Here is a 14,627-nt window from a genome sequence, read left to right as displayed (position 1 = left end):
TTGAGCCTCTACTGTTTGCAAAGTAGTTTCTGCAGACATTCATGATTTTTTTTAAATTTCCATTTCTTTTTTTTTTTTTTTTTTTTTGAGAATGAGCCTTGCCCCGGCTGGAGTGCAGTGGTGCAACTTCATCTCCCTGCAACTTCCATCTCCCTGGCTCAAGTGATTCTCCTGCCTCAGCCTCCTGAGTAGCTGGGATTACAGGTGCACACCACCATGCCCAGCTAATTTTTATATTTTAGTAGAGACAGGGTTTCACATTGTTGGCCAGGCTGGTCTTGAACTCCTGACCTCAAGTGATCCACCTGCCCTGGCCTCCCAAAATGCTGGGATAATAGGCGTGAGCCACCACACTCAGCCTCTATTTCTGTCTCTCTAGATTGATGTCTTTATTCTTCTGTTTCTGTTTTTTTCTTTTACGGGGCTCTGCATGCGTCCTCTTTTGTCTCTTTCTGTTTTTCTTTTTATCTTTTTAGTGGTAGCTCTGGATTCCTTATATTATTATTCTTTGTAAAATGCGTCTCCACTGTCCAGGGGGCAGTGCTTCTATTAGACCATTGCCGTGGTTGGACTTGGGCTTACGAGTGAACTAGGTGAGAGGTCTCGCAGCCATTGTCTGTCCTCTGGCAGCTATTTCTGTGGTTGAAATAGCTAACACAGAAGCAGACATTTCCTTTGGAAGTGTCTGGGATGGTCAGCAGCACTTCTTTGTATACCTGAGTCCTGGGTAGGTCTCCTTTGTAGTGTCATCTCCCTTCATTGCGGACTTACTATCTGCCAGGCTCTGTGTTAGCATGTGGCAGATGGAGCCGATGTCGAACAGCTCAGCTCTGTAGTGGATGTGATTCCAGACCCTGAAGCGGCAGTAGCAGCCTTGTCTTGCCCTAGAGCTTTGGATCCTGCTGCTGGAGTTTTCTGTCTGGACTCCAGGCTCCCATGGCACTTTTATCTTTATCTCCCTTAGGGCCTGTATCACCTGACACAGGAGTTAGTGGCACAGTAGAGAAGTTTCATCTGGCTTACTATGTTCTAGCCTTGAGAGTGGAGTCTTTGCAAAATTTGATCCTCCTGCTCTAATTTGCTGTTTTTTCATCTTCTCCTTTGCTTAATCTTTTATATACCAATTTTGTTAGGAGGCTTGATTTTTATTGTTTGTAGAAGAATAAGGCTTCCTAACATATTTTACCTTCCTCACTTTTTATGTTTAGTAAATGCCAGAAGTGCTTATTCTTTATAACCAGTTCTTATTTATCTGTGGTAATGGGAGTAGGGTGAGCTTGAAATCAGTTTCCAGGGAACAAATTTTAACTAGTTTTAACATTTCGTAACTAGCAGATTTCTCAGCAGTGATTGTTAAAAACCGGTCTGTTTTAATTTGGCTTCTTTTTGTTTATTTCTAGTCTGATCAACATTCTGACTACTAGTGAAGTGTAGCCATAAGCAAATCTGATGACAAATAAATGTAGAAATGTGTTTGTTTGTCCTTATAGTTAATATTTTAAAAGCTAATTAGAAAGTTATTTCACTTTCCCATTGTTTTTTCTATAGAATTATTTAAAATATAAGGCCTTTTCCTTGATTTGTACCTTAAACATTATAAGTTTGAATGATAATTCTTTTTTTTCTTTTTAAATATCCTTTCACAATGTAAGTTAGAATGATCATGCCAATTTTCATTATTCTGGGAATACTCTGTGTAATAATTTCCACTATAAATCCAATCTGGAGATGGAAAATGAAAATTGTTTTGGTAAATGTCCCAGAGTTATTTTGAAAATGCAGGAAATTTGGTGAGCTATCTACTTTGGTTTCTCAAATGTGTAAATATGAAAAGAATTATTGGCTTGTTGCCTTCTTATTGTGAAAAGTTCCATCAAGGATATATATATATATATTTTATTTTATTTTATTATTATTATTATTTTTTGAAATGGAGTCTTGCTCTGTTGCCCAGGAGGGAGTACAGTGGTGTGATCTTGGCTCACTGCAACCTCCGCCTCCTGCATCAGTCTCCCGAGTAGCGGGGACTACAGGTGTGTGCCACCACGCCTAGCTAATTTTTGTATTTTTAGTAGAGACGGGGCTTCACCATGTTGGCCAGGCTGGCCTCAAACTCCTGACCTCAAGTGATCTGCCCACCTTCGGCCTCTGAAAGTGCTGGGATTACAGGTGTGAGCCACAGCGCCCGGCCAAGCACATGTATTTTTAAAATTGGCTTTTTTTCCGTTCTGCTGTAGAACTTTTTGCATGTAATTTACTGTCATGTATATTTGTGAATATTTCTTCCTAATGGCAGAATTTAGTATTGCTTATACTACATCCTTTGCGATATAGGCAAAACATCACATTTATTATATTGTTTATGACATTCATTAGTATTTCAGTTACAGTTATAACTAATTTCTTGCCCCTGGTTTTTCTTCATAAGCAAATCTCTTTTTTTTGGAATGTCCTATTTGTGCCAAGTAGTTGCTAGTATTAGCAGTTTTCATTAGTCAGGTCTTTGTTTGTCTGGTGGTTACCAAGTAGCTTCAAGTGTGCCTTTGAAGTTGGCAGTACTGCCTTTGAAGGTGACTGCCTAGTGACAGCAGCAGTGCTTTGCAGTTAACTAAGCACGTCACCAGTGACATGCTATTTAATCTTCTTATTAAATAACCTTTTAAGACAGATGTGGGTACTGAAGCTTAGAGATGTTAAATGTCTCCTGTGAGGCTACATTATAGAGTTTGTTGGGTTTGTTGGAATTTCAGAGGCCATCTGGTCCAGCCTTATTCCTGATGCCTGTAGGAATCTATTTTGGAACAAAGAAAGACCTTTTGTATCTTTAAATATTCCTAAATCTTTTTCTCTGAAAGAGTGATTAAAAGATATAAATTTATTCTTTCCCCACTCTAATTTTCTTGATATGAATTTACAGACCCAGAACATTTTACCAACTTTGAGAAGTGTCTTTCTTCTATGAATAGCTCAGAAGAGATTTGCCTTCTGACTACCTTTGCTCAGATGGCTCAGGCCAGAAGAACCAATGTGGACGAAGACTTCATAAAAATTATCGTTCTGGAGATATATGAGGTTAGAATATGAAGTTTTATAAATCAGCTAAAAATGTTTTCTTTTGGATTGTCCAACTGTTGATTTTTTTGGGGGATTGCTTTTACAAATTGTGACTTATTTAGCTACTGTCTACACTTTTGAGAAGGGATAGAGAATCAGTGGAACATTATTTTGTTACGGGGTTATTGAAAATGTGAATTATATCCATTCCCCAGTACTTATTATCTTTTGAAATTTGTTGCACCAGTTTCAGTAAGGGAGAGACCGTATGACACAGCCTGACACTTACAGTTTTTATGATGTATGTTTCCCTCGCCCCCACCCCTTCAACTAAACTCTTCCACTCTGGCTAGTGGCAGAAACCTAGCTTCCCAGCCAGTTTAAATGAGATGGTGGGAAGAATATTGAACCTGGAGTTAGGATACCTGAGTTTTAACTCTGCTATTAATTGGCCATCTCACATCAAAAAAGATAACATATTACCCCAGGCTTCATTTTCCTCATCTATAATATGAAATTACAGGCTGGGATGAGCTCCTTGCATTCTTCATCTTTTCACTGAGCCATCCATGAGGGTGGAGGGGAGTGAAATTTGGACCCCTGAGCATCTAGGGACTAGCCCAAAGTGGTTACCAAAATGTTCATTGGAGTTTTTTGTATATTTAAAAAGCCCTGCACATTTTACACTTTAAGCTGTCATTTATCTGTTGCTCTGCATACAAAATATCTCCTCCAAAGTATTCAAGTGTACTCAAGTAAAATTATGTTTGAAGATGATTATTTGGGTTTTATTATCTTCCCCTAATAATCCAGTTTGAGAATGACAAACCTGGATGTTCTTTCCAGGATCAAATACTTGATTCAGCTGTTCCTATACTGGTACTTCATAACCATGCATAAAGTTAAGATCTCGATGGATCTGGAATTCAGACTATCTTCATGATCTGAAAAACTTGGGGAGAGAAGACATATTTTCACAGACATTAAGTGACATTCTCAAGATCTGTTGCTAAAGTAATATTTATGCTCTTGAGTAAAGTTTCCAGTGTTTTGACTAGGAGTCACAATAAAAATTACATTCTATATAACATTCTGATCCTGTGTGTGTATGTACAATTGAAGCAATACTTAATTTACCTGTGATGCACTATTACATTTTTCTATTTTATTTTATTCTGTTATTTTTCTGTATATTCCATTGTGTTAAAAAATACCATTGGCATTAATGGATTGTAACATACAGTTTGGAAGACATAATTCAAAAGGAGTTGGTAAACAATGTTTTAGAAGATCTTGTAGTTAGGGATCTTATTTTGTAGGGGAAGCTAGGCATTTCCATGAAATGCATTCTGATTTTCATCATTGGTAGTGATTTCCTCAAATTTAGAAAAGTTTTGAAACTGCAGGAACCATTTTATTGTTACCGACAGACTTTGGGATATACTTTTTGAATCTACACTTGAAGTCATTGTTATAAAAAGTTGCCATTCTCTTATATTCCTCTCCCTCCACCTTTCAGCCTCAGAGTAGACAGTTGCCTATATGAAGTTTTAACATTTTTTGGAACACAGTGTCAACTAAGGCTCGATGTAAGATTCTTTCTGCTTTGCTTGAAGAAAGTATATAAGTGTGTTCTGACTGATAATTGATATTAAAAGTGCCATCTTCTTCCCCCGCCCCCCATTTAGGTATCTTATGTCACCCTGTCTACCAGAGAGACTTTTTCAAAGGTTGGTCGAGAGCTTTTAGGGACTATCACAGCTGTTCACCCTGAGATAATTTCTGTCCTTCTGGATAGAGTTCAAGAGACCATTGACCAGGTTGGAATGGTAAGAGCACTGATTTTGTTTGTTTTTGTTTTTTTAAATCTTGGAGTAATGGAACATTGGCAAAAATAGGAAGGTTCTTGGGAATGATCTTGTCACTGGTGGTATAAACAGAATGAAAGGAACTAACATTTACTGTGCCGGCCTCTGTGTCATTCACCACACCAACTTGGGATTAGCTGCTGCTTATAAAAAGATGTGATTGTTTCTCTCAAATCTCAGGGTTGACTTGTCCACCTTGTTCAATAACATATTTTTACTTTACTTATGACCTATAGTTAATTAACAATTTTTATTTCATAATTTGTTTGGCTTTCATAGTTTTTATTTTTATACTTGGAATAAACAACTGACAAAGAAGGTCCTATTTAAAGTCAGTCAAAAGCAAAATAAACAATATGTAGTAACTTAAGTTGAGGAGGACACAGATTTAATTTGTTTCTGTCATTTGTCACAATCCCTTTTGCAATCTTCATGTAGTTTTTCAAAAGTTTTCTTGAGATGTAAGTCACATACCATACAATTTACCTATTTAAAGTATATACGTCAGTGGTTTTTAGTCTATTCACAGATATGTGCAACTCTCAACACAGTTAATTTTAGAGCATTTTCATCACCTCAAAAACCCTTAGACTTCAGCTACCACTTTTTTTTTTTTTGAGATGGAGTTTTGCTCTTGTTGCCCAGACTGGAGTGCAGTGGCTCAATCTCGGCTCACTGCAACCTCTGCCTCCCTGCAACCTCTGCCTCCCAGGTTCAGGTGATTTTCCTATCTCAGCCTCCCAAGTAGCTGGGATTACAGGCGCCCGCCACCATGCCCAGCTAATTTTTTTGTATTTTTAATAGAGATGGGGTTTCACTATGATGGTCAGGCTGGTCTTGAACTCCTAACCTTAGGTGATCCACCCACCTCGGTCTCCCAAAGTGCTGGAATTACAGGCATGAGCCACCGTGCCCAGCCCAGTTATCACTCTTACTCTTCTATCTCCTTCAGCTCTAAGCAGCTTTCTTAGGTTGGGGTCCTAAGCAACTTTCATAGTTTAGGGCCCTAAGTCCTAATCTAATGTCTGTCTCTAGATTTTTGCCTATTTCAGACATTTCATATTAATGGAACTAGGTAATATATGGTCTTTGTGACTGGTTTATTTCACCTAGCATGATATCCTCAAGGTTCATCCATGTTGTAGCATGTGTCAGCATTTACTTCATTTTTAAGCCTGTATAATAATTCCTTGGTGCATGTGTGTGTGTGTGTATAACTTTTTGTTTATCCATTCATTCATTGATGGGGACTTAGGTTGCTTCTGCCTTTTGACTATTGTGAACAATGTTTCTATGAATGCAGATGTACAAATATCTCTTTCAGGCCTTGCTTTCAGTTCTTTTGGGCATATTCTCAGAAGTAGAATTGCTGGATCATGTCATAATTCTATTTTTAATCTTTTGAGGAGCCATCATACTGTTTTCCATAGTGGCAGTACATGGTACATTTTCCTTTTAAGAAAAACATTGTTGGCTGGGCACGGTGGCTTACGCCTGTAATCCCAGCACTTTGGGAGGCCGAGGTGGGCGGATCACGAGGTCAGGAGATTGAGACCATCCTGGCTAACACAGTGAAATCCCATCTCTACTAAAAATGCAAAAAAAAAAAAATTAGCCAGGCGTGGTGGTGGGCACCTGGTAGTCCCAGCTACTCGGGAGGCTGAGGCAGGAGAATGGCGTGAACCTGGGAGGCGGAGCTTGCAGTGAGCTGAGATCACGCCATTGCACTCCAGCCTGGGCTACAGAGCGAGACTCCGTCTCAAAAGAAAAAAAAAAAGAAAAACATTGTATGCTACTGCAAGATGATTATATTGAGATAAAAAGCTTTTCATATACAGTTCAATACAGTAGGAAGTTTTCTGTTGCTCCTTCTTGAGTGATTAGTGGATGAATTCCAGAGAAATGTACAGTGGATCATATGATTCTTTCAGTTTGAGCTCATGACATTTTTCTCAAGTGTTTTTCTTGTTTTTGGCTCTTTTTTTTTTTTTTCCTCCCAAGACAGAGTCTTGCCCTGTCACCCAGGCTGGAGTGCAGTGGTGCAATCTCGGCTCACTGCAACCTCCTCCAACGGGTTCAAGCGATTCTCCTGCCTCCTGAGTAGTTGGGATTACAGGTGCGTGCCACCACGCCCAGCTAATTTTTAGTAGAGACGAGGTTTCACCATGTTGGCCAGGCTGGTCTCGAACTCCTGACCTCGTGATCTACCCACCTCGGCCTTCCAAAGTGCTGGGATTACAGGTGTGAGCCATCATGCCCAGCCTACATTTATTTTTTTAATTTGGCCATAATACTTCTAGTAGTAAACTGTGCCCACAAATTTGCTTAACTTTAAGTGTGAAAATTGAAACCACAATGTGGGGAAAAGAAAGAAGAGAAATATGGCTCTGTTCCACCTGACTCACAGGCAGCCAGAGTTTAAGGTTATCTCTCTTGTTCCCTGAACATTGCTGTTATCCTTTTCTTTTTTCAAGGTGCCCAGGTTTCATATTGTTCAAACACACATGCTCTACAAACAATTTGTGCAGTTAACGCAATCATCACAGGGTCCTGAGGCAACATACATCCTCCTCAGCTTATGAAGACGATGGGATTAAGAGATTGAAGTAAAGACAGGCATAGGAAATCACAAGGGTATTGATTGGGGAAGTGATAAGTGTCCATGAAATCTTCACAATTTATGTTCAGAGATTGCAGTGAAGACAGGCGTAAGAAATTATAAAAGTATTAATTTGAGGAGCTAATAAATGTCCATGAAATCTTCACAATTTATGTTCTTCTGCCATGGCTTCAGCCGATCCCTCCGTTCGGGGTCCCTGACTTCCCACAACACCACAGTGTTTCAATGTAAGTTGCCTACACTCCTGGTTTATACATATGGTTCCGTTGTGCTCTATGAACTTGTGAGGTTTTTGGAGGAAATTGTTTAAGCTCCCATGCTTTCAGGTGGATATGATGGCCTTGAATATTTTCGCAGTAACCTTGGGCTAATCTGGAATCAGACCCTAGCTCCAGAATCTGAGAATGAACTGTGGCTGGGGGCTCTGAACTTTCAGTGACACACTTGGAGTATGTCTGAAGATAACTTTCTGTTCTAGAGGCCTAGCATGAGGCACATCCTGTGTAGAGATTGCTGTGGGTTAGGATAATTGTTGATAAGGACAAAGCCTTTTGGGAGATCCCAGAGTATAAAACTCAGAGATTTATTTGGTGACAACACATTCTACTTTTGATAGTGAAATCCATGCATCTTTCCTTTAACCTCTTCAGGTAAAATTAGTGATACTTTTACTTTCAGTGAAAATGTAAATATATTTTAAAATATATAGTGTAAATCCTGTTTTGTTGAGAACTCTCACGGGAATTCTTAATTGGATTCTTCTTTCTAATTGTTATGCCTTTAATTTTTTTTCTTGCCTTAGTGCATTGACTCTAGGCCCTTTATTACAATGTTGAATAGAATTAGTGAGAATGGACATTCTTGCCTGATTTCCTGTCATAGGTGCTTTATATTAGGCTGAGGAAGTATCTTTCTATTTCCAGTTTGCTGAGTTTTCTTCGTGAATGAGTACTCAAGTGGTTTTTCCACATTCATATGAGATAATCTTATGATTTTTTCCCTTTATTCTCTTAAGTTGATGAGTTACACTGACTGGTTTTCTAATATTAAACTGCCATTGTGTGTTTCTGGAATAAAAAACCCTTGATCATCATCAGGTATTATTCTCTTGATGTATTGCTAGATTCAATTTGACAATATTTTGTTGACAATTTTTACATATATTCATGAGGGATGTGGTTCTGTCATCTCATTTCTTGTTATGTCTTTATTAGGTTTGGTTTTAGGGGTATGTTAGCCTCATAACATGAGTTGGAAAGCATTTGCTCCTCCTCTGTTTTTTGAAGGAGTTTTTGCATAATTGCTATTAATTCCTCTTTGACTGTTTGATAGAATTTACCAGTGAAATCATCTGGGTCTGGAGTTTTCTTTGTGGGAAGTCTTTTGATCATACATTGGGTTTTTTCTTTTTTTAAGACCGATTCTCGCTCTGTCCCGCAGGCTGGAGTGCAGTGGCGCAATCTTGGCTCACTGCAACCTCTGCCTCCCAGGTTCAAGCAATTCTCCAGCCTCAGCCTCCTGAGCAGCTGGGATTACAGGCACATGCCACCATGCCTGGCTAATTTTTGTATTTTTAGTAGAGACAGGGTTTCACCATGTCGGCTATGCTTGTCTTGAACTCCTGATCTCAGGTGATCCGCCTGCCTCAGCCTCCCAAATTACAGGCATGAGCCACCGCGCCTGGCCAACACAGTGAATTTCTTTTTTTTTTAGATGGAGTCTTGCTCTGTCACCCAGGCTGGAGTGTGGTGGCAGTCTTGGCCTACTGAAATCTCTGCCTCCCACGTTCAAGTGATTCTCCTGCCTTAGCCTCCCCAGTAGCTGGGATTACAGGCACCCACCACTATGCCCGGCTAATTTTGTATTTTTCGTAGAGACGGGGTTTCAGCATGTTGGCCAGGCTGGTCTCGAACTCCTGACCTCAAGTGATCTGCCTGCCTCGACTTCCCAAAGTGCTGGGATTACAGGCATGAGCCACTGTGCCTGTCAACATTTGGATTTCTTTAAGAGATATGGGACTATTCAGATTTTAATTTTTTTCTTGAGTCAGTTTTGGTAAGATATATTTTTAAAGGGAAATTTTCCCATTTCATCTAACTTGTTGAATGTATTGGCATAGAGTTGTTTGTAGTAGTCTCTTGTTGATCTTTTAATGTCTGTGGGGTCTTTCATGATGGCTTCACTTTCATTCTTGATAGACAAGATATATGCCATGCCATTATTTTGCATAGCTGGGCTACATGCTTTTCCAGACAGATCTCATTGCTATACCGGTTGTTCTAGCACTATGATGGACAGATACATACCATGCCATTATTTTACGTAGCTAGGCTAGATGCTTTTCTGGACAGATCTCATTGCTGTACTGATTGTTCTAGCGCTACTGTTTTGCTCTTTCTGTCGAATACTTGCAGCATATAGTAGGACTTTTCTATTTTTGAAATTTTCATTTTACGATTTTATTTGAAAGATGCAAGACCTATATTAATGAATCCTCATGAAAATTTAATTAAGTAAACACAGAAGAATTTAAAAAGGAAATGAATGGTTTCTTTAAAATTTACTCTTTCTACTATTTTTTTAAATTTTTGTTTTGGATAATGGGATCATTTTTACCTCAAACCTCAGTGTCACACAGTATACCCATGTAACACCTGCACATGTACCTTATGCATATAAAAATTGAAATTATTTTAAAAAATTTTGTTTTGGCTTCAGGTTGGAACAGTGCAGGAATCTGATAAATGCCAGTATCTAGACCTTTGTTGTTTGATATGGTAGCTGCTAGACACACGTGACTATAGATGGAGCCCTTGAATAGTGGCTAGTCCAAGTTGAAATGTGCTCTAGGTGTAAAATATTCGCTGAGGTTTGAAGACTTTGTATTAACAAAAGAATGTATGCATCTCAATTTTATCTAATAGTTACAGGTTGAAATGATAACATTTTGGACAGCAGATCAAATAAAATACATTATTAAAATTAATTTTACTTGTTTCTTTTGGCTTTTAAAAATGTGGCTGTTAGAAAAATTAAAATTGCATATATGACTTGCATTGTTTTCCCATTGTACAGCACTATTCTAGAAGTTGTAAAATGAATTATTCTTCTGATCAGTCTCCCTTAAAGCAAACTTTCTTAACTGAACTCGGATTTATCTTGTTTTTTTTTTTTTTTTTGTGAGACAAGAGTCTCATTCTGTCGCCCAGGCTGGAGTGCAGTGGCGTGATCTCAGCTCACTGCAACCTCCGCCTCCCAGGCTCAAGTGATTCTCCTGCCTCAGCCTTCCAAGTAGCTGGTACTACAGGTACACGCCACCACACCTGGCTAATTTTTGTATTTTTAGTAGAGTTGGGGTTTCACCATGTTGGCCAGGCTGGTCTCGAACTCCTGACTTCAGGTGATCTGTCCGCCTGGGCCCCCCAAAGTGCTGGGATTACAGGCATGAGCCATCATGCCTGGCCCAGATTTATCTTAATTTGCACACTTGGATGTGTAATTTTAAAAGTAGTGCTGTAGACTTTCTGTAAATACGATTTAAAAACTTTTTATTGTGGCAAATACATATAAAAGTAATGAGAATAGTATGCTATAATGGCCTATCATCAAGTTTTAACGATAACTATCAACTCTTGGTCTCTATCTTGTTTCATCTTACCACCCTCCCACTCACCCCACCCCCGGCCTAGATGGCTTGGAAGCCAATAGAGTATCTTTTTAAATGCCATAGAATGAATAATTACTTAAAGTGCTAAATTCTTTTGCAAAGTGAATAACCATCCCCTGATTTATCATGACTTTAAAAATGTGCATTAGCATGGTGGTTTACCTAAACTGAAGCATACCAATTTGAATATTTAAAAAGATTGATCTTTACAAAGGATTACGAAATGTGCTTTTGATGTGTCATCAATTTTAATACCCACTTGATTTGGTTGTCTGTGATTTCCATTTCACTTGTCTAAAAATTAAACAAAACTCCAGTTCCTTTTGGAGAAAATTTTTTACAAGCAGTTTAATAATATAATATTGTAGTAATATAGCATTGTTTCTAAGTCTTTAATGATTGTTGTTTTCTTTTTAATAAGGTTTCTCTGTACTTGTTTAAAGAACTGCCTTTGTATCTTTGGCAACCTTCTGCATCTGAGATAGCGGTGATTCGGGATTGGTTATTGAATTACAACCTGACAGTGGTGAAGAATAAACTGGCCTGTGTTATTCTTGAAGGACTGAATTGGGGATTTGCCAAACAGGTATGTGTTCAAACCATTCCCTGGAGACTGGAGGTTGTCCATGCATCTGTTTCAAAGAAGGATTTTTCAAAACACTAACATTTCTGAGTACCATTTGCAAGGTCTACAAATTCTTTTAGCTGTGTCAGAGTTGAGGATTTTCTCTTTAATTCTCTTTTGCAGAATGAGCAACTATTAAATGAAGATAAATTGTTCCACATTGAAAATTCTTCCCTTTTTCCTTATTCCTATGTATCTGTTTTTATTTTTTTATTTTTATTTTTTGAGACAGAGTCTTGCCCTGTCACCCAGGCTGGAGTGCGGTGGCACTATCTTGGCTCACTGCAACCTCTTCCTCCCAGGTTCAAGCGATTCTCCTGCATCAGCCTCCTAAGTAGCTAGGATTACAGGTGCATGCCACCACACCTGACTAATTTTTGTATTTTTTAGTAGAGACAGGGTTTCACCATGTTGGCCAGGCTGGTCTCGAACTCCTGACCTCAAGTGATCTGCCTTGCCTCAGCTTCCCAAAGTGCTGGAATTACAGGCATGAGCCACCACGTCTGGTTGTATCTGTTGTTTTGTCTCTGGCTAGTTACTTTAGTTTCTCCTAATTGCCTCTTCTGCCTCTGGTTCCTTTTTCTCCTGTAATTTGTCTTGCATGTCATTGTCAGAGTTGTTTTCTGAAACACTATGCATTGGTTAAGAGTCTGAGCTCTAAGCCAGCCTGCCTGGGTTCTGATCCCAGTTCTGCCACCTTCTGGCTGTGTGACTCTGAGCAAGTTTCCTAAACTCTTTGGGCCTTAGTTGCTTATTTGTAAACATTCATATTAACAAGTATACCTCAATATCTCACACGGTTGTTTTTTGTTTTGTTTTGAGATGGAGTTTCAATATGCTGCCCAGGCTGGCCTCGAACTCCTGGACTTAAGAGAACCTTCTGCCGAGTAGCTGGGATTACAGGCGTGTGCCACTGTGCATAGAGTTGTTGTAAAGATTAAACAAATGAGGAAACACAAGATGTTTAGGATGATTCTTGCCACACATTACGTACTCAGTGGTGTGGTTATTATTAAGGGTTTGCTATGTAGCATATATCTTCAGAGATACATTTCAAGTGATTTTCACTGTTAAAAGACCTTCCCTGCCTCTTTACCATAGGCCTTATTTGTTAGCTCCTCCATAAAAAGATTAACATTTAAAAGGGAAAATGGTGGCAAACTCAGCCCTTTACACCTGTCTGACAGGTTTTGTTCTGAGCAAGTCATTTAGTCCTGGACAGCATGATATCTGTTGTGCAGATGAGGAAATTGAAGCCCAGGAGCTTTTCTGCTGAGGTGTCCTTGACCACCTGGGACTGCCCATCGTTTCATCTGGGCCCTCTCTCATTGACGTGCTCATAGGCAAGAGCTACAGGGGGCTGTTTTCCACCTTCACATTCTCTGGCTTGTGAACAGAATCACCCAGGCTCTCCTCTTGAAGAGCTGCATGAGAGTCTCCTCACGCCTTTGTTAAGAGTTAGGAAAGTCATCTTTCTGAAAGGTTTAAGGAATGTATTTTTTCAGGCTGCAAAGGAAGATAGCGTAGGAAATTTGATAGGCAACTTCAGGCATCAGAAGGAATATTTTACCTGTGTTGCTGAGTGTCTTATTTATTTTAACTAATGATAGAACAGGAAAAGGGAATGTAGACATAATTTATTAAATATCTTTCTTTTTTTTTTTTTTGAGTCAGAATCTCACTCTGTCACCCAGGCTGGAGTGCAGTGGCATGATTTGGCTCACTGCAACCTCTGCCTCCTGGGTTCAATCAATTCTGCTGCTTCAGGCTCCCAAGTAACAGGCGTGCACCACCACACTCGGCTAATTTTTGTATTTTTAGTAGAGACAAGGTTTCACCATGTTGGCCAGGCTGGTCTTGAATTCCTGACCTCAAGTTATCTGTCTGTCTTGGCTTCCCAAAGTGCTGGGATTACAGGCATGAGCCATCACGCCCAGACAGTTCATTAAATATTTTTCTGTTTAATTAATTAAGCATCTTCCTGGTTTGTGGCATTGCCCTTGACCCGAAGTGTTTGTAGAGATTCTTGTGGAATGGGGGATGACATTCAAAGATAATCTTTTTTGGCTGGAGTAGGGGTTAAGTCAGGTTCAAACCTATCTAGGTACAGTGTTATTGCCCTTGACAGTTTTTTGCCTATTGTCATTTTATAGTTTCACTGTGTTGGATGTGATTTTTGGGACATTTAGCTTCTGCATCGAAGATCCTTTGTTACTATTTTGCCTAATGTTTTGATTCAAAGGTACAAAAACAAAACAAAACCAAGGTTGTATGTTTGTGATTCTTTTTCTCTTTAAAAGGCTACCCTTCATCTGGATCAAGCAGTCCATGCTGAAGTGGCTTTAATGGTTCTTGAAGCTTATCAGAAGTACCTTGCACAGAAGCCATATGCTGGGATTCTTTCTGAAAGTATGAAGCAGGTATTTCTTTCTCTTCTGTATTGGAAACATGAATCTTTATCTTCCCAAGACATTTAGAAATAAAGATGATAGACTTATACTATTGACCATTAGATATCCTAAGAACATTTCTAGCAATTTAAGATGTTACAATTGACTTCTATGGTTTGATAAAGATTCTTCTTTAAGAAATAGCCTTTATATAACTATTCTAATATTACAGAATTTGAGTTGAACTACAGTGGTGTGTTAGAGCTTGATTGTACCGGCTCTGAAGAACTGACTTAAATTTTTAGGAACTTTGCAAGCCAGGTTATTAAACTGTTGGTAGCTTAAAATTGACCATGGTGGGAATTTTTACACCACCAAAATTGGCAGGCGCTATATATGAGAC

General features: G+C 39.0%; 1 protein-coding gene across 3 annotated transcripts in view; it reads left to right on the top strand.

Annotated features, from left to right (window-relative positions):
- The window catches only part of EPG5 (ectopic P-granules 5 autophagy tethering factor), a 128,463-nt gene that overhangs the window by 40,537 nt on the left and 73,299 nt on the right, over window positions 1–14,627 (top strand). For all 3 annotated transcript variants that reach the window (XM_054461007.2, XM_054461006.2, XM_063653622.1), the window contains exons 12-15: window positions 2,918–3,072; window positions 4,743–4,883; window positions 11,631–11,795; window positions 14,135–14,254. In XM_054461007.2, coding sequence (XP_054316982.2) covers window positions 2,918–3,072; window positions 4,743–4,883; window positions 11,631–11,795; window positions 14,135–14,254 — 581 coding nt within the window. The remainder of the gene's footprint in view (window positions 1–2,917; window positions 3,073–4,742; window positions 4,884–11,630; window positions 11,796–14,134; window positions 14,255–14,627) is intronic.

This window comes from Pongo pygmaeus, chromosome 17 (genome assembly GCF_028885625.2).
Source record: "Pongo pygmaeus isolate AG05252 chromosome 17, NHGRI_mPonPyg2-v2.0_pri, whole genome shotgun sequence".
NCBI lineage: Eukaryota > Metazoa > Chordata > Mammalia > Primates > Hominidae > Pongo > Pongo pygmaeus.
Note: the sequence above shows the minus strand (reverse complement) of the source record. Positions and strands in the feature narration are given on the sequence as shown.